This window comes from Microcaecilia unicolor, chromosome 4 (assembly GCF_901765095.1).
Source record: "Microcaecilia unicolor chromosome 4, aMicUni1.1, whole genome shotgun sequence".
NCBI classification, from domain to species: Eukaryota; Metazoa; Chordata; class Amphibia; order Gymnophiona; family Siphonopidae; genus Microcaecilia; species Microcaecilia unicolor.
The window spans coordinates 357,251,305-357,271,694 of record NC_044034.1 but is presented as its reverse complement, the minus strand read 5'-3'; the positions used below and the strand labels follow the sequence as shown (position 1 = coordinate 357,271,694).

Here is a 20,390-nt window from a genome sequence, read left to right as displayed (position 1 = left end):
GGAGGGTTAGATGTAAATAAGGATCCAGCTCCGATCACACTATGGCAACACGTATGTACTTATGTAGTTATAAATGCCCAGATTAAATGCCCTGAGCACTGCTGTGAATATTGACCAGCACCCGGATTTCTGCCGGCAGCTGCACATCAACTGGATATTCAGTGTTGATACCCGTTAGGCCTGATAATGAATATCAGAATCTAATTCAGTCTGCAGCTGTTAAAAGCTTTAAAACCGCTGACCGCCACAGGTGGAGATGCTGTGTTACCTTTTATTAGCCCAATGTTAAGTTCATCCAAAGATCACGTGGACTTAAGCTTCCGAGAGTAGCCCAGTCCCTCGTGCTGGCCACAAGCAATTTGACAGTCCCATGGAAGTCGTCTTTGGATAATTCTTATATTTGGGCATGGGGAGGACAAACGAACCTATCTGAGGGGCCCAACACAGCCACCAGTGGTAGTTCTACCTCGAGAGCATTCCATTTCCAGTGCTATAGAAAATAATTCTGTAATTCCTAGCGTGGCAGTAACCCGGCAGTAATTGGGCAGCACAATGCGCTGCCTGGTTCCCGCTGGGTTACCATGGGAGCCCTTACTGCCACCTCAGTGGGTGGTGGTAAGTGCTCCCCCCACCACACACACACGTGGCCACGTAGTAAGAATAACCTTTCCGCATGGCCATGTCTTTTTTAGGGGCTTTTTAACCGCTGCGGTAAAAAGGCGCTGGTGTGTGGCAAAAACAACCCCTGCCACTACCGCAGGGCCCTTTTTCCCAGAGCTTGATAAAAGGATCCCCGAGGAACTATGAGAATCATGGCGGCACGGATGACATGAGGAGGGAAAATACGTGCATACGTTTGCTTTTCAAATACATGTGGTTATTTTCCAGTATGTAGTCAGGCCACTGATAAAACAGCTTCCTCCTACCTTCGTACTATGTAATTTATTTTCAAGGGAAAGAAACAGTCTTGCATCTATGTGGCCAAGTGAAAAATACCCCTTAAAGTGCATCTCAGACTAGAAAGAATCTAATAAAATAGGTCAGCAAAGGTCAACTTATCCACCTAATCGAAATGTTATTTGTGTGTTCGTTGTCTTTCTACAGAATGGCCTTCCTTCAGGAGAAAACACCTACCTCTTCAACGGGGACTTTGTAGACCGAGGAACAAATTCCATTGAAATCCTGATCATTCTTTTTGCGTTCCTTCTTGTCTACCCCAATAATTTGCACTTGAACAGAGGGAACCATGAGGATCATATCATAAACTTGAGGTGACTTTTCCAACCAGTGAACTGTGACAAGAACATTTGCAGTGGGAATCTCGTTTTTCATTAATGCCTGAATAGTTAATGCATGCCATTAGCGTATGGCCATTTTTGAAAATTACCACGTGAGCACTGACCACCACCCATTTTCTAGACAGTAAAAACCAGTTATCACGCGCCAGTGTAGATGCACTAACTGGTAAGTGCAGGGATGCCCACTCTCTGCCCATGACATGGTCTCCAAGTTACTGCAGGACAACTGAGCAGGTCCCATGGTATTCCATTTTGAGCTGTGCTAGCCCTGTACTAGCACTTTACACAGCTTAGTGAAAGGACCCCATAAACACTAAAGGTCTCGATCGAAACCCCCCCCCCCGATATTACCCAACCAGTAGATCAACAATTTTTCAAACTAAAAAAAATCATATCATGTACGTAACAAGTCTTACAATAACATGTTTGAGGAGTATCATTTATTTATTTAATTTATTTATTTGTAGCATTTATACCCCGCTCTTTCCCGCTTGATGGCAGGTTCAGTGCGGCTTACAATATATGGGTACAAAGTATCACAGAGGTAACATAATGTATGGGTAAAATATCATAGAGATAACCTAATTGTATTAGAGAAGGACAAGAGGAACAGATGTGTGGGGAAGGATTGAGGCATGGTTAATGTTAATGTTGTGGATTAGGTTCGTAAATTAAGTTGGGTTGTTTGGATAGGCTTCTTTGAAGAGGTATGTTTTCAGCAGCTTTCATGACTCTCTTCACACACATGAGAAATTCTGTTGGGATTCACTTCTGGGGGAAACTACTTGATAGATTCAACTAGATGAGAGAGAAAAAGCAGAGCATGAAACCTGTATGGATACATCCCCAACTAATCTGTGGTCCGCCTATTGAGATTGTTTGACGTTGACGACTAGGTGAAAGGGAAACGTGATCTCATAGAGATGGACTACAGTTCATAAACGGATAAAAATTATTTCTTCCCTCAACACAAAGACGCTCCAAACTCAAACACGTGGGTTATGCATGGACATTGTTCCAGTCATCATTTAGCAGCTACACTTAGAGTTTGGATTTAGGGTCCATGTTACTGGAGATTTGGAGGGAGCCCCAGTGCATGACCCTTGAAAAAGGACTGTCACTTCAATAACTGTCTAAAATGGGGTAGGAAGAGATGTAAAATAGGGGGAGAAGCTGTCAATGAAGGCTCATGGTGCCCGAGGGTGCAGGATGAATCTGCTGGCCCAACCCTTCCCTCCCTAAAACCTGCATCACTGTTTATATAAAAATTGATGGACTTCATTCAGGGGCCCTGTTACGAAAGGGTTGACGCGCGGCAACAAGCTTCCTACATGCCAATCCGGAACTACCGCAGGAGCCCGGCGGTAGTTCCCACCCCCAGTGTGCGCCATTTCCAGTGCTGCAAGAATATTTTCTATTTTTGTAGCGCCGGTGCTCACCCGGCAGTAATCGCCATGTTAGCGTGGGAGCCCTTACCGCCACCCTCAATGGGTGGCAGTAAGTGCTCCCCCCTCCGAAATGGTCACATGGCAAGTGGTTCACTTACTGCGTGGCCATTTCTTTTTGGGAAAAGAAGGAAGCCTTTTATCCGCCGCAGTAAAAGGGGACCTCAGCGTCCGTCAAAAACACACGCTGATGCTAGCGCAGACTTAGTAAAACGACCCCTCAGTTTGGGAGTCTCTGGTTTTGATCTTCAGCCGGAAACTTTTCAGTAAAGCAGCAAATAAAAACACAATATAGATGACGGAAGTATGTTACATCATTAAGAGTCTCTTTTTTTACCTCATTTATATCTCATTCTAGAGAAAATACCGGTATTGCTGTTTGTAGTTTAGAAAGCTCCTCTGAGTAGCGGGAAGTTTAGTAAATGGGGAAGCTCCATGCAGGTACCTTTTATCTTACAGCAGGGGCGTAGCCAGACTTCGGTGGGAGGGGGGTCCAGAGCCCAAGGTGAGGGGACACATTTTAGCCTCCCCTGGTGACGCCGACCCCCCCGCCATTGCTGACACCCCCTCCGCCATTGCCGCCGCCGCCACCACCAACTTTGCCCCCCCCCCGCCGCCGACCCTCTCGACCCCCCCTCCTGCCGCCAACCCGCCGTCGTCTACCTTTGCTGGCGGGGGACCCCTACCCCCGCCAGCCAAGGTCCTCTTCTTCCCGCAAAAAGCTTCTTTCTATTTCTGACATCCTGCACGGCAGGAGGGGGGTCGAGAGGGTCGTCGGCAGGGGGGTCCAGGGCCAAATCTACGGGGGCCCAGGCCCCCCTGGCCCCATGTAGCTACGCCACTGTCTCACAGATAAAATGTACAGGATGACTGATGAGAGGACCTAGGAAGGAAGTTTTAGGAAAACCAGGAGAGCATGGCCATAGGAGCCAACTTTTCAAAAATATTGGGGGCACTAAGCCCAATAGAAATAACCCTTCCCTGGACACATATAAGCAATTTGCTCAATATTGGGGGTGCTCAAGCACCCACAGAGTTGGCTCTTATGAGCATGGCCACTTGTTAGGAAAGAGAGGTAGGAATACACCCCAAAATGAAACAACAGAACTTCGAAACAAACAGGGTGGGATTACGGGCAACCTAGCTTAGGTCTTTCTCAACCTTTTCCTGGAGGCACACCTAGCCAGTTGGGTTTTCAATATTACCACAATGAATATGCATAAGAGAGATTTGCATACAATGGGACTCCAATATGTGCCCCTGAATATCTTCCCAGGCCACCTCAGCACTATCCGGACTGTGACATTGAATATCTTTACAGACCCTCACTTTCACCCAGATAGTGCTTGGGTGATCCAGGAATGAAGGTGGAGCAGAGAGCAAAGTAATCCAGGTAGCGGTGATTTTCAACACTGCTACTCAGATGACTATCCGGATAAATTAGGACAGCAAAAAGGCTGTGTATCTGGATAAGGCTGAATATTGCCACAGTCGATATGGTGCTGGGTGCTCACCGCAGTATCTGGGTATTCAGCAGAAACCACTATCTGGAAACTGCCACTGACTATACAGATTTTTTGCATGCAGCAGTTGGTGTTTAAATGAAACACTGACCACCGCAGGCTCAGTATCAGGGGATTAGATTGTAAAGCCTTCAGGGACAGGAAGGATGCAGTGGCGTACCAAGGTGGGGGGGCGGTCTGCCCCGGGTGCACGCCGCTGAGGGGGTGCTGTGCGCCAGTCAGCGTCGTTTGTTTCCATGCTCCCTCTGCCCCGGAACAGGAAGTAACTTGTTCTGGGGCAGAGGGAGCATGGAAACAAACGACGCTGACCGGCGCGTGGCACCCCCCCCAGCGGCGTGCACCCGGGGGGTTCTTTCGCCGGGGTGGGGTGTCCCTTCGCCGGGGGTGGGGGGGTCGCGCTGCATGGGGGGGGGGCCCTGCACCCGGGGGGCGGGGCACATCGGCGATCCGCCCCGGGTGTCAGCGCCCCTGGGAACGCCACTGGAAGGATGCCAGCTCTGCCTGGAAGTTACTCACTTTGAACTATTGAGAAAGATGTGAGCTAAATCCCAGATCCCCTTATCCCTTGATAAGAGCTTTTGAAAATCGGGCTGTCTGTCTCCTGCACTGTTGAACTTAGCAGAAAGTATCGATTGATGAGGTGCAGCATGAATCAGAGAGACAAGGAGTGACGCTGCCTTTGCTTTTGCAGGTATGGCTTCACAAAAGAAGTAATGCTGAAGTATAAGGTAGGAAATCTGTTATGTTACATGGATTATCTTACAAAATTTGCTTCTCTTGCTCTGAAACAATCGTTAAATCTTTGTTAGACAGAGCTGGCTCAAACACTTTAGACAGCTGATTTCTCTTGAACTTGGCTGGCAGTTGAAATATAGCCATGCCAAAGAAGCATAAATTCATAAATATTTGGAATAAGTGAATGGTCACCTGCTGAGCAGTAATTTTGCTTCTGCCATCTTCTTGTAGACTATTTTGACATCTGGGCCCCTTTCTCCGAATTTGAACAATTATCAAAACCAGGGCTTTTTTTGAGGGGGTACTTGGGGGTACTGAGTATCAGCACCTTTTTCATCGTCTGCTAAAATTGACCCATGGTCCTCAAGTTTTAATGAAAGAGCTCAGGCTCTACACACCAATTCTGCCTTGTCATAGATTCTGTGACTGGTTGCAGGGGGCCTGGCTATTGTGGGGTGAGTGTCAAGCCTCTTAAGACTTGTTAACTGTAAAGTCTCAATATCTTGAAGTATAACCTTGACACACCAGCACACACCTTAAGTCTCTATTATTTTCTGAAGTTTCCTTTATTGAATAAATACAGGTAATTTACTCTCACTCAGATGTTCAGAAGTGTTGCCCCAGGGCACAGAGACTCCGTGATTCTGAGAGCTGTATCAGTGGTTGGAGGTAGAAATCTGAAGAGAGGCAGCTTTGTTGCAGAGGTGAGAAATAGTTGAACAGGTAGAAGTAGCTCAGAGCTGGGTGACTGGAGAGTGCAATATCTCTTTTGGAGGATATATTCAAGGTAAAAAACTAAGCTCATTCCAGGGAGTTTTAGCAGGACAAGTGCTGTCTGAAGCAAGATGAAGAATGCCTCATGGCGAAAGGGAGCGAGAGGCTAAGAAGGGCTCATACAGGCCCAGGGAGTACGAGGTAAATAGACCAATGGGGACAGAGCCTGCCATCGGGTAGCAAGGGGTGGTCCTAGAGGACAGCCTTCGATTGGAGAGAAAGATTGTACCTGGCTGACCAGGAAATGATAGCAGGTAGACAAAGGAGCCAAGCTTGGCTGAGAAAGAGAGGAGGTCTGGGCAGCCGCACAACCAGTGGTAACAGTTCTTATACAGACAGACAAGTGTGGCTGCATTGCCTGTGAACTACATTACACACAATGCATTGCTCACGTATCTTTGCAGTGAGAACTGCAGCAATGAAAATCCTTAGAAGTGAGAATAACAGTAAAAGCATGAAACACATTTTAGGGTCACATTATAAACTAGTGCAAGGCTGTCAGAGGACAGAACAGTGAGTCCCTCAGTTATCACCCCACCCCTGAAGGGTGGCCCGGCATTTGAGTACCAGCACCTTTTCGCTAGAAAAAAATGCACTGCTTAAAACTGACTCTTAATTATGATAGAAAGTTTTCTGTTTACTGATGGATTATGGCTACCATCTAGGCAAGTATCATTTTAAAGATTGTTTTGACTGTTTATAAATTATTAAAGTCTGGTTCCCCTTTACCTATCAAGATTTGTAAAGCTTTATACCCGGGAAAAGATTTAAGGTCAAAGGGAGATTTGTTGTTGAAACTCCTCTTAATCCAAGAATGAAGGCTTAGTGTTTCTAGAGGAATGGATGTCATCTCTGGAATAGTCCACCTCTAGATCTAAGGACAGAGCGATAGTATCATCTTTGTCAAAAGAAATTGAAAACTTGGCTGTGAGGGAGTGAATGACGTATTGGCAGACATCATTAGAAACACTCCCTCACTGTGGTTATAGTTCAGTCCTACAGCAGGTGACGCTAAACCTGCCATGTCAGAGGGGCGGGGCTCAGGTAAGGAGGCGGTCAAATTCCCTGAGCCAGAACAGTTCAGGGAGGTCCCGAACAAGGTTGCCAGGTGGGCGGTTTTCCTGCCCAATTGGGCGGTTTTCCGCGACCCGCTGCGGGAAAGTTTTGCCTGCTGCGGGTCGCAGTTTTTTGGGCTGGTTTTTGGTTTTTTTCGGTGGTTTTTGTGCGGTTTTTCGGGGCGCTGGGGGCGGGGCTAGTGATGTTTGGGCGGGGTTAGTGACATAGTGGGCGGGGTCGATGACGGCGGGGGCGGGGTTGATGACGGTGGGGGCGGGGTTGATGATGGCGGGGGGGGGGGGTGTGAACTTTTTGGGCGGGTTTTGGGGCCGTGTACCTGGCAACACTGGTCCCGAATCAAGAGGCTTCCCAGGGTAAGACTCCGTGGCAAGAGGTCTCTAGAAGGGAAGGTCCTGAGGGAGCGTTTCTAATGATGTCTGGCTGTAGTACCGGGGGAAGGTCTGGGGAAGTGGAGTGGCCTTCAGTGGACATTGTAACCCTAAGTTTGGGTGAAGAAAAGGTTCCAGTAAGGTAGGAGAAATTCCTTGGAACCTAAGTTAAGAGAGTCTGAGAAGTGACTGTTTAATCTGTGAGAGCTGTGTCTGGGACAAGCTACCGGGCCCTGATTCATGAGGGAAAGCAGTGTATAGTGAAGTGTGGAACAGAGTACAAGGATTGTATTTGAGAAACTTTATTGAGAGTACAGAAGCCTGGTTATTTTCCTTTTGTACAGAAATAAAGTTTTCCTTTTGACCTTTTCACTACCCGTTGTCTGTATTTTATGAGGAGTCCAAGCCGTCCGGTCCCTCACGTGACCACATTGGCTTTTTCAAAAACATCTCTTATAATATGGAGAGGACATTTCATATTATGGATTTTGGAATGTTTTTGTGATCTGTAGGACACAGGTTATTAATGATATATATTCTGAGGCGGATTTTAGAGAGGACAACCAAATTGGAATTGAGACGTCCAGCACCTTAACGCTTATTTGCTATTTCATAACATAGACGTTTAAATATTTTTGTGCCCGTTTTGACGTCAGACTCACAGAAACAGAACGAAGCCTTGCGCCGGAAGAAGAGGACCTTGGCTGGCAGGGGTTGGGGTCCCCCGCCAGCAAAGGTAGCCGACGGTGGCGGCGGGAGGGGGGGGGTCGAGAGGGTCACAGGAAAATCTAACCACATCTTTCCTGCCCCGTGCTATGAGACTGACCACTCAACTGGGCAGGAGTTTGGGCTGCCTCAGTGGGAGTTCGGGAGATGACTGGAGAAAGTGGGAGTTTTCAGTGATTTTGGGAGACTCGACCGTTCTGCTGCTGTTTCTGTGTGGGGTGCACAGAGGAGCCCTGGTTTACTTTAATTCTTATTAGTAAGTGGGACTAGAAATCCCTCCTCTCTGTACCCTTCTCCACCACCGCCAACTCCAGGCTCCGCTCATTCTGCCTCGCCTCACCCTATGCTTGGAACAACCTTCCTGAGCCCTTACGCCAAGCCCCCTCCCTGCCCATCTTCAAGTCTCTACTTAAAACCCACCTCTTCAATGCTGCGTTCGGCACCTAACCCTTACCGTTCAGTGAATCCAGACTGCCCCTATTTTGACTGCCCCTATCGGTCCGACCATTCACGTGTCTATTAGATTGTAAGCTCTTTGAGCAGGGACTGTCTCTCTTAGTGAAATTGTACAGCGCTGCGTAAACCTGGTAGCGCTTTCGAAATGTTAAGTAGTAGTAGTAGTAAACTGATACAGGAATTTCCAAATTAGAATTTTTATCTCATAAGAAACAAAAATAATAATAATGTGTTAAAAAAAGAGAATCTACTATAATAAAACGCACCCTCAACGTTCTAAGGACACTGACGTCACTGCAGGCACTCAGACACCGGTTCATAAGTTCATAATGGTGAAGCCAGAACACTCACCATGTCTCCATGCTCCGCCCTCGTGTCACACGTGATGACGTCGAGGGCGGAACATGTACACATCCACGCAAATGAACGAACGGGGAGGAGTAGGGAAACACGCTACGCATGTTTCCCTACTCCTCCCCTTCCAATGAATCGCAGCCGCCGAGGACGTGCCCATCACCCCGCCCCTTTTGCGCCATCGCTCCGCCCCTTTAACGCTACCACCCCGCCCCCAGTCGCCCCCTCTTCACCCCCATCACCTTCCCTCCCCCCGTCACCTCCCCTCCCCTTAAGCTACTATCCCTGGTGGTCTAGAGGTACCTGTTCGCTCGGGGCAGGAAAGAAAGAGCCCTCTCTTTCCTGCCCGGAGCGCTGCTGCTAGCTGCCCTGCTGCATCTTCTGTGAGTCGGGCTCTCGGCGTTTCAAAATGGCCGCCGAGAGTTGAAGCAGCCTCGTGAGACTTCAACTCTCGGCGGCCATTTTGAAACGCCGAGAGCTGGACTCGCACAGGATGCAGCAGGGCAGCTAGCAGCAGTGCTCCGGGCAGGAAAGCGGGGGCTCTTTCTTTCCTGCCCCGCGCGAACAGGTACCTCTACACCACCAGGGATACTAGCGTAAGGGGAGGGGAAGGGAGTCCCGTGCCCGCTAGCGCCCGTTTCATGACAGGCAGAAACGGGCCTTTTTTACTAGTATCTTAATGATTTTGCTTCTTTTGGCTGTCAACAGTAACTCTGACTGTACTGATGCCTTTTCTTTAGCATCTTTAATTAACAAGGTGATGCTTTTACACTGGAATAAGAGTCATTTAGAGCCACAATTTAGAAAGAGGTGTGGAGGGAATTCAAACTTCCAAGTCAGGATGTGTGAAATTCCCATACTATTTTATCAGAAGCTCTGCCAAACCTAAAGTTTCTTGTAACATAGGAGCAGGGCTGCACAACCAAGCCCCTTCCTGTCCAGGGGGAAAGCTGGATGTGGGAGAAAAATGTACCCCTCCCCCAATAGGTGTGGGAGCAGCTTTCTAAAATCGCTGTTCCTTCTACAAAGGGCACCATTCCCAGTATCTGTGCCCCCCCCCCCCCCATAGGCGGCCTCCATCCTGATGCACCTTTCCTCAATCCCCCCCTCCCTAAAAGCACATTCAACTTCCTTGCTGACCACACTTAACATCAAAATCACCCCTCCCTGGTACCACCTGATCCAACCCGACATCAATGTCACCCTCTCTGGTGTCACTCGATCACCCCGGCATCAATGTTATCCCTCTTTGGCATCACCCAACCCCCTCATCGTCAAGTCACCCTTCCCTGGCATCACCTGACCCCCCCCCCCCGATATCAAAGTCACCCCTCCCCAGTTGCCCCCCACATGTGATACAAGCCAAACACGTGGTAGCCTTTCCTATACCCCCCTCACTATTACTGTGTATAACCGCTAGAGGTCTTTGCAGCCATTTTGGAGATGAAGCAGGACTGAGTGAGCATCTCTTCTGCCCCACTAGACACCATACAACCCCAGTAAGCCATGGACTGAGGTAGGGGGTAGAGGGGTTTGTGGCCTCAGGCAATATGTGGTGGCTTTAGGCCTTGGGAGGGGAGCATGGGTGAGGCTGCCACATATGAGGCTTGGGCCTCCAGGGAAGAGTGACTTTGATGTGTGTATGTGGGGGGGGGGGGGGGGTAATGTCTGATAGGTTTGACTTTGATGTCAGGGTGGGGTGGGGGGTCTGCTGTTGCTGGGGAGTAGTGACTTTTATGTCAGAAGTGCTAGTGGGGGGGGGGACTTTGTTGTCTAGTGTGCTGTTGATGAGGGGGGAAGGTTTGGGAAAGCTAGCATTGGGGTGGGGACATTATTGGGGAGGGGGACTATAATCACAGGGACTAGTAATAATGAGATTTCCAGCTGCCCATACAGCAGGCACCTAAACATACCTCCTTTCAGCTTTCCACTATGTGAGATAGAGAATGCTTGTTTGTACTCGCCCAGACCACTCCCTCTCCCTGCCCTCTCCACACCCCCTTGCCACCTGGACATACTCAGCTTCCCTGTGTCTGAATGTCCCCTGTTCTGAAATGGCGATTAAACATCTGGGCCTCTCCAGACACTTAAATACTGCCATTTAGACAGTTAAGCTCTGGAACTCTTTGCCGGAGGATGTCGTAATAGCGGTTAGCATATCTGTGTTTAAAAAAGGTTTGGACAAGTTCCTTAAGGAAAAGTCCACAGTCTGCTGTTGAGACAGACATGGGAAGCAACTGCTTGCCCTGGGATTTGTAGTATGGAATGTTGCTACTCTTTGAGATTCTGCATGGAATCTTGTCACTTTAGGATTCCAGAATCTTGCTGTTCTTTGGGGTTCTACATAGAATGTTGCCACGATTTGGGTTTCTGCCAGGTACTTGTGACTTGGCTTGGCCACTGTTTGGAAAACAGGATACCAGGCTAGATGGACCATTGGTCTGACCCAGTATGGCTACTCTTATGTTCTTAAGATGCTTCTAAATAAGAGCCTTACTGTAACAGGTAAATCTGTTATTTTACAGTCCCACGGTCCCATCATTCTGCAACTTCTGCAAGATATCTACAGCTGGCTTCCACTTGCCACCATCATTGACAGCAAAGTGCTCGTTTTACATGGTGGGATCGCTGACACCACGGACTTGGACTTTCTGTCTTCCATTGAAAGAAACAAGGTGAGGTACATGGCTTGGGCTGCACACACTTCACTCTGTCCTTTGCCCAAAAAACGCTGCCTATGATTTAGTCAGAGCAGCTGCGACATGTAAGACATTAGGGTTAATGTGGGCCAAATGATACAGATAAAAAAGAACGAATTTCTGTGACCTCCTCTGCAAAGAGAAAATAATGAGCAGGTATGAACGGTCCAACGTAGTGCATGCAAAGTGTCGCTGACAGTATCGCTTTGTACAGGTTAGAACTTTTTATTTGCAGAAAAGGGGTCTTATAAATTGTGCAGCTGAATACATGTTTTTCTATTAATATTAGATCTGTCTTAAATAAGGTAGAGATTGTGAAAGATTTTTTAATTGAAAATCAGGTTGAAATCTTATTTGCGACCGAATCTTGGTAAATCTGAGTGGATGACCCAAAATTAATTGATTTGTGTCCATTTAGATACAAAATTTCACGTTTCCAGACTTCATAAACGGGGGGGGGGGGGGGGGGGGGGGAGATCTATTAATTATCCATAAGGATTTTTTGGATGTTAAAATCAGAGACTCGATAAGCACTTCAGAGTTAGAGATTTTAGCTTGTGAGATAAGGGATGACTTTTTTTTATAGGTAAAATTTGTTGCATGTTGGTTTACTGCCCACCTGGGAGATGGTCATCAACTCATGAGGTTTTTACTGATTTTATAGTGTGGAACAGAGTGGATTTTGATATGGTCTTGTTATTAGGAGATATAAATTTGCATTTAGACCAGACTGAAGACTCAAAAACTTGATTTCCATGAAAGTTTGAATTGGTTTGGTCTTGAATGGGGAAAATCCACTATTTCTGGGATGAGAAGTATAAAATGTTTTGTACTTTTTTGGGATCTTGCCAGGTATTTGTGACCTGGATTGGCCACTGTTGGAAACAGGATGCTGGGCTTGATGGACCTTTGGTCTTTCCCAGTATGGCAATACTTATGTACTTATGAATGGCCATCTTTTCAAGATCACATGAGAAAGGTCATCAGTTAGACTTTTTAGCTTTTTCCAGATCTCTGGATTGATTGTTTATTTGAATGTAATTCTTGTAAACCTGTACCTTGGTCAGATAATTATTTGACAGATTTTACAATTAGGTGGAAGGAATCAAATATAAAAAGAAATAAATCTGTTAATTACTCTGGGCCTCTTTTAACAAGCCACACTAACAGTCCCCAGTGCAACAATGACGACGAAGCCCCTTCACCTTGCCGCATGGGAACCGCTAGCATGGCTTGATAAAAGAGACCTCCACTAGGGGTAAAATTAATCATACTGACTTCTGGGAAAAGATAGGTAATTTAATTTCTTTAGGAAATTTTAATATATAGTCAGTTTTCTTGATGTTTGGAATGATCTTAGCAAAAAAGTATTAGATAAGATTGCTCCTTGGGAACCGAAGAGAATTAGATTGGGGGAACTCAGTAAAATGGTTTGATGATGAGTTGAAAATGTTGAACCGGGAATGTAGGAGGTTAGAGAGATTTTGGAGGAAAGGCCCAGCGGAGAATAGTAAGAGAAGCTGAAGACAGGCGATTCATAAGTACAAATATGCTTTTAAATTGAAAAGAAAGGAATATTTGGTGTAGAAAAATTAGATGTGAAAATGCTAATGTGGATCAGTTGATCAAACCAAAAGGTCTTATCTACCGTCTTATCATGACCTAGCATTCTTTTTTAAACATAAGATTGAAAATTTAAGGGTGTGTGTTTTGGGTTTAGAGTTTTTCCGTTTTAGAAAGGGAATTAGAGACCATGGTGGATAGAGTCTGGAATCATTTTGAGACTATGGAAATGAATGAAGTTAAGCGATTGTTGAATTGTTATCCAAAAACTACATTTTTGTAGATGCTTGCCCTTAAAGTTAATGAAGTGTGCGTCTCCATTTTTTTTTGGGGGGGGGGGGGTGTTAACTGCTTGGCTTAATCATCATTTAGGTGAAGGCATTTTTCCTAAAACTGGTGGTGAAATAATTTTGACTCCTATACCAAAAAAATCTTAAAGGAGACTTAGAGGAAATTTCAAGTTATAGGCTGACTAAAATTAGGTAATACTTTATTGCCAATATATATTTCTCCAATATACTTACGTGTTTCTAAAGTGCCAAATAACTCAAACCCTCCAATGTCAAATGTGAGGGGCACTCAAAATAATACCATGTGTAAGCCAAACAAAAACTTACCTGAGCTTGGGAGCCAATATCCAGAACTGAGGAAGTAATATCCAGAAATGCCTGTTGTCCAGTTTAGAGCAGCACTGCAAGTCTCCCCTGTTGATCCAACGCCTGACATTGTGGGTTTCGTAGATTAACAGCTCCAAAGGACTTGAACACTGCTGAAATCGTTTTTAAGGCTTAGTGTGCTTCCTTTCCACAGCTGTATGTTCAGTCCACCCCTTGGCTTAAAGTTAGTAATCAGCATTAAACCTTTTTGGTAAGTTGTAGACAATAAGTATCTGTATTGTATTATATTATACAAAAGAGTCGTCATTTGCAAAGTCTTTTCTAAAATAAATCGAGGGGTTTTTGCATTTATGGACTTAAGCATCCATCTTCTCACCTAGACGACTTCTAGAAAATTATCTGTTTAGGATGTAAACCAGTAAATCTGTCTGCTGATACTGGGTTTGCCTCATAGTTTAAATCTGCTGTGAGACCCCCAAGACCAAGATCAGAAAGCAGCCATAGTGGTGGTGGGCACAGGAGGGAAGTTGGCCCGAAGATGTCCCACCTGAACTCCCATCTCCATCCGCGTCATACAACTCCAGAATTAACAGCAGCGGAACATAAGGAATGGAAACAGGTATCGTATATTTAAAGAAATGCATCTAAAAATTCTCAGTTTCTTATAATGTAACATTGTTTTCCAGCAACAAACATGGCATTGGCTAGAAAGTAGCTTTAAAGAAGGATTATACAGATTTATTTAAGATGAGCAATACAGGAGGTCATGTGATGCCATGTTCGGGAGCGGGTGCTGAACAACACCAATCCTGCCATCCCACCGCTAATCCCGCCGTCAACATTGGTTTTTTTTTTTTTCGACCGACAAGACCTGCATACGCGTTCGAGACCTTTGCCTGCAGACTCCGGAGCTGTTTGAGAAACTTTCACAAGCGCCATGGCTGCGAAGGGACTTTGCAAGAAGAAAGAGAAAGTCAGAGCGCATGAGGACAACATGGCGGCCCCGGCGAGCCCGGCCACGTCCACAATCGACTTGGCATGGGTAGGAGAGGTGGCGGCCAAGGTAACAGGACAGGAGCCATGGAGGTACTATTTGATAAGCGACTGAGCCCAATTGAACTTAAGTTAGAACAATTACAAGACCATATGGGGCAGCTCAGTAAGGATTTGGTAGCCTACCAGCAGCGTCATGGGATATTAAAGGACCGAATAACCACAATGGAGGAGGATTATGCCCGTCTGAAAAATAAGGTGGCAGCATATGAAGAGAAAATAGAAGACTTAGAGAACAGATCCCGAAGGAACAACCTGAGATTTGTGGGCTTACCAGAGACATTGAGAGAGGGAGACCTGTGGAACTTTCTGGAAACATGGCTGCCACAGCAATTAAAGCTGCAACCCTATTGTGGGGACCTCTGTGTGGAAAGGGCTCACTGCATTGGTCCCCGCCAACCATCTCCACCAAGACCAAGAATAGTGATTTGCCGCCTACGTAATTTTGCACTTGTCAGCTATTTTGCAAGCGCTAAGAAGTGACCAAGAATTACAGTATGAAAACAAGAAAATATTATGTTTTCAGGATTACTCTGCATCGGTTGCAACCCAAAGGCGGCGGTTTTCACAAGTGTGTTCAAAACTTTTTGCCTTGAAGATACGCTTTACCCTGCAATACCCAACTAAATTGAGAGTGACTTATCAAACAGCAACCAAAGTTTATCATACGGTGGAGGAAGCACAGGAGTTCCTACGTTCGGTGGATTCAGGGCCTTCCAGGGAAGAAAGTCCAGATCATTAACTTGAGATCTATTATTATCATTTGCTGGGAGAGATCACATTACAGTCCTGGAGGCCTTGAGATTTGAGACGAGCTAGCCCATGGACGGACTTGACTTGGGGAGCGCTGGATGGTCCAAGATTGGAGGCTTAGCCTGGTGTATGGCCAATGCTGTGAGATTGCTGCTGAATTAAGTTGTTATAAGAATAAGCCTCTTTTTTTTTTTTTTTTTTGCTCCTCTGTCGCTTTGGTCAATTAAGCTATAAATGCACGTACTTAGAGGGATATGCGGTGGGTGGTGTCTAACGTGACAGTTCCATAGGGGACCCTTAGGTGGGATGGTTGGGGATGTGGGAGATAGCGGACAGAGGTTTTTTTTTTTAGAGGGATAGGGGGGTTGGGAGGGAGTCAATACTCAGGATTAGAATTGGATGGGGAACGTTTTGCGATTCAATGGAAGATTGTTTGGATGCGCTTAGATTTGCATGTGAGGCCTGTGGGGGAATGCGCTCTGAGGGGGGGGGGGGTGTGGGCTGGGGCACTCCTCCCCGACCTTTAGGTTTATTAATCTGAGATGTTATGGGTCCTGGTGTGAGGTGTACTGCTGAAGGTGGTGACTTGGAATGTGGGAGGCATTAACTCTCCTATTAAACGTTCAAAAATACTGCAGCATCTTCAGCGTCACTTGAACATACTAAGCTCAAACAATGGTGGGTGGGTGATTGTGTTGCAGCAGCAGCCCAGGGGAAAAAAGGTGGGGTAGCATTCCTGTTTAGGAAAGGGGTGGCGGATAAGGTTACGCCTCTCTTTACGGATACTGGGGGTAGGTTTTCGCATCCTGTTCAAACTTCTTCTACTAACTTATAAATGTACTCACTCTGCTGCTCCCCAGTATCTCTCCACACTCGTCCTTCCCTACACCCCTTCCCGTGCACTCCGTTCCATGGATAAATCCTTCTTATCTGTTCCCTTCTCCGCTACTGCCAACTCCAGACTTCGCTCCTTCTGTCTTGCTGCGCCCTATGCCTGGAATAGACTTCCTGAGCCCCTACGTCTTGCCCCATCCTTGACCATCTTTAAATCTAGATTGAAAGCCCACCTCTTTAACATTGCTTTTGACTCTTGTATCCACTCGCCTCCACCTACCCTCCTCTCCTCTTTCCTCTACACATTAATTGATTTGTTTGCTTTATTTTTTGTCTACTAAATTGTAAGCTCTTTGAGCAGGGACTGTCTTTCTTCAATGCTTGTGCAGCGCTGCGTTCGCTTTGTAGCGCTATAGAAATGCTAAATAATAGTAGTAGTAGTAGTATGTGAAGTGTTAGTGCGGGGAAAGAAGTTAATCATTGGGAATGTGTATGCCCCCAACCAGATAAACAATTTTATAAGATGGTCACTTCTAAACTCTTGGCATGCCCCCAAAGTGCAGTCTTAGTGGGAGGGGATTTTAATTCAGTAATGGATCCTCAGTTGGACAAATCCCACCCCGGAAGGACTGGAGCTCTTCATGACAGAAGAGGTTTACCTAATTTATGCCACCAGTTGGATTTAGTGGATGTCTGGCGAGTATTACATTCTCAGGAGAGGGATTTCACACACTTATCTCGAGCTCACTCTACCCAGGCCCACATAGATTATATGCTGGTCTCAAGGCAGCTCTTTAACTCAGTGCTCAAGGTAGATAGAAACATAGAAACATGACGGCAGATAAAGGCCAAATGACCCATCCAGTCTGCCCATCCTCTATAACCCCCAATTCTTCCTGTTCCTAAGTGATCTCACATGCTTATCCCATTACCTTTTTAAATTCTGGAACAGTCCTCGACTCCACCACCTCCACCGGGAGGCCATTCCACGCCTACACCACCCTTTCTGTGAAATAATACTTCCTTAGGTTACTCCTAAGCCTATTCCCTCTTAACTTTGTCATATGCCTCCTCATTCCAGAGCTCTCCTTCATTTGAAAAAGGCTCTCTTCCTGTACATAAATGCCCTTGAGATATTTAAACGTTTCTATCATGTCTCCTCTCTCCCTCCTCTCTTCCAGCGTACACATGTTGAGGTTCATAAGCCTGTCCCTATAATTTTTGCATTCAAGACCGTTTACTAATTTCGTAGCAGCCCTCTGGACCATCCTGTTTATATCTTTCCGTAGGTGTGGTCTCCAGAACTGCACGCAGTACTCCAGTTGGGCCTCACCAGAGACTTATACAATGGCACTATTGGGCCTTATGCTATCTCAGTCCACGCGTGGGTTTGGATGGACGTCAAGTGGTCTCAGCCTCCTCTACAGGGGTGGCGTTGGGTTTTTTCAATGGAATTTTACAGAGATCAGGCATTTTGGGATAGACTTCTCAAGAGTTGGAGGGACTACAAAATACATAATGTAGAGCATGAAGCAGATCCAGTGTTGTACTGGGAGGCAGCGAAGGCAGTGTTATGGGGAGAGATCATTAGTTATACAAGCCACCAAAGGAGGGCTCGAGATAGGGAGATCCTCCGCTTGAGCAGACAACTAGGAGGGGCCTGCCGACAGTTCGGACAGTCACATTCCTCAGAACAGAAGCAGAGGGTTTTGGAACTACAGGTGGCATTGAATGAGCTCATACATCAAAGGGCCATCAAATCCCAGATTTATTATAAATATATGCTATATAAGCATGGGAATAAGGGAGGGTGCACCTCCTCTCGCGCAACTAAAAGGGGACCCTCCAGAGTGTTGTCGCTAAAGTCGAATCATGGTATAACAGTTCAGGCAGATCAGGAAATTAATAAGGAGTTCCTACCCCCAGCACTCACCATTTCCGGCGCTACAAAAATATTTAAATTTTTGTAGCGCCAGTGTGTACCCAGCGGCACTGCCCGGTTACCGCCGGGGTAGCATGTGAGCCCTTACCGCCACCTCAGTGGGTGGCGGTAACTGCTCCCACCCAAAATGGGCGCGTGGAAAGTGCTTCACTTGCCGCACATCTATTTTTTTTTAACCCTGCCTTTTACCCACTGAGGTTAAAGGGGGCCTTGGCGCATGTTAAAAAGACGCAGCGATGCCAGCGCAGGCCCCCTTTTGCCGCAGTTTTATAAAAGGACCCTTGTATTTGGTTTTGTAAAACGCTTTAAAACCTTGTTGTATTAAGTAGTATATCAACTTAATAAATCAAATCAAATCAAATCAATCAAAAATAAATAAAATATTTGGCCACTACAGTAATACCTCGGTTTTCGTTGACTTCGGTTATCGCCGGTTTTGGTTTTCGTCGATTTTTTTTCCGCGAAAAATTTGTCTCGGTTTTCGTCGGCGTGCCCACATGACCTCGCTGCTAATTTTGCGAAAACAAAGGGCGACCCACGCGTTCTCCTGCTCAGTGCTGATATTACAATTACAGCATTCGGTGTAATGTGTTTATTTTGCGTTTTTCAGTTTCAAAATTTCGCTGATTGTTTTTGGAGGGATTATCGACGAAAACCGAGGTATCACTGTATTAGTATTCATACTATATGTTAGCTGATTATCAAAGACAAATTACTGGGATGGTTTCTTTTAGGAAATTTGCAGTAGGTATTTGTGGTAAAACGACCCAATTTGAAAATTCCCCCTTGTGTCTATGGGGCAAAAAAGCCAATCAAACGTTTGGTGGAGGTTATCAAAATGTTGCTGTGGGAAGCAGCATGACAGAACGATGAAATGCCGACCAACCAGCTTTTTTCTTTAAAGCACATTTGAATGCTCTTATTTTGTTTAAAGGTCTTAAATATTCTTTGGAGCGACCCCAGGAAACAAAAAGGCTGCTCACCCAATAGCTTCCGGGGTGGTGGCTGTTATTTTGGGCCAGATGTGACTTCCAAACTCCTGAAGAAGTATAATCTGAAGATGCTCGTCCGCTCACATGAATGCAAACAAGAAGGGTATGAGTTATGTCATGATGGAAAGGTAACATTTACAAATTTTATATCAGCATGCTGCCTTCTGTATTTGTCTGCAATTGTTCATTATCAGAGAGACATAGGGATAGAGGCCGACCGAGTTTCGGTTGTGGTTATGGTGTTGAAATTGGCCCCAAATCATTTTTCTGTCTGGTTTTGGTTTTGGCCAAAAGGCTATGGCCATGATTTTGGTTGAAACCAGTGGCGTAGCCACAGGTGGGCCGGGGCCCACCCACTTAGGGCTCAGGCCCAACTAACATTAGCACACGTTTAGCGGTGGCCGGTGGGGATCCCAAGCTCCGCCAGCTGAAGACTTCCCCCTGATGGTAACGAAAATGCTACTGTCCACAATACCGGCACCTGCGCATGCTCAGCTTTCCGCGCATGCCTGCTACAGACTGCTAAGGTGGAAAGGAGCATTTTTTCATCAGCTGAGATAATTATTTTTGGTGGGGGGAGGGGGTGAAGGGAACACTTGGTGCCTACCCACTTCTTGCCTAGGCCCACCCAAAATCTGTTGTCTGGCTACGCCTCTGGCTGAAACTATGTATTTTCAGCAGAAGCCGAAAATCTGTGCTTTGTCCTGTTTGTCTCTCTTCTCCTCCTCCGAACAGGATTGCCTCTTCCCCTCTGTCTACCTGTAGATGCACCACTGGGGCCTATCTTACAATTCTTGGTGGTCTAGAAGTATAGTCATGGCAGGAGTGATCCCCAGTCATTCCTGCCCATGCTGTCTGTGCTTTCAAAATGGCTGCCATAACCTCAAGAGTGCCACAAGAGGTCACGGCAGCCATTTTGAGCTGACATGGACAAGAGTGACTGGGGATCACTCCTGCCCTGAATATACCACTTGACCACCAGAGATTGTAAAGTAGTCATTTTTTTGTATGATGTGATCACTTATGATCTTGCTTAGTAGTCTGTATGGTAAGTAGAGTACTTCAAATAAATGCTTTTGAAACAAAAGCTTAGCTGGAATTTAAGTCTGTAAATTTGGGATGAATAAACTCCTTAGGAATTAGCCTCTCTGGGGAGATAATAACCTCAGCTGTCACTCCCA

The 20,390-nt window shown here is 46.2% G+C and overlaps 1 protein-coding gene across 1 annotated transcript in view; it reads left to right on the top strand.

Annotated features, from left to right (window-relative positions):
• The window catches only part of PPEF1 (protein phosphatase with EF-hand domain 1), an 82,737-nt gene that overhangs the window by 32,117 nt on the left and 30,230 nt on the right, over nt 1-20,390 (top strand). The window contains exons 7-11 of the mRNA XM_030202531.1: nt 1,105-1,271; nt 4,958-4,994; nt 11,282-11,431; nt 14,090-14,254; nt 19,152-19,337. Coding sequence (XP_030058391.1) covers nt 1,105-1,271; nt 4,958-4,994; nt 11,282-11,431; nt 14,090-14,254; nt 19,152-19,337 — 705 coding nt within the window. The remainder of the gene's footprint in view (nt 1-1,104; nt 1,272-4,957; nt 4,995-11,281; nt 11,432-14,089; nt 14,255-19,151; nt 19,338-20,390) is intronic.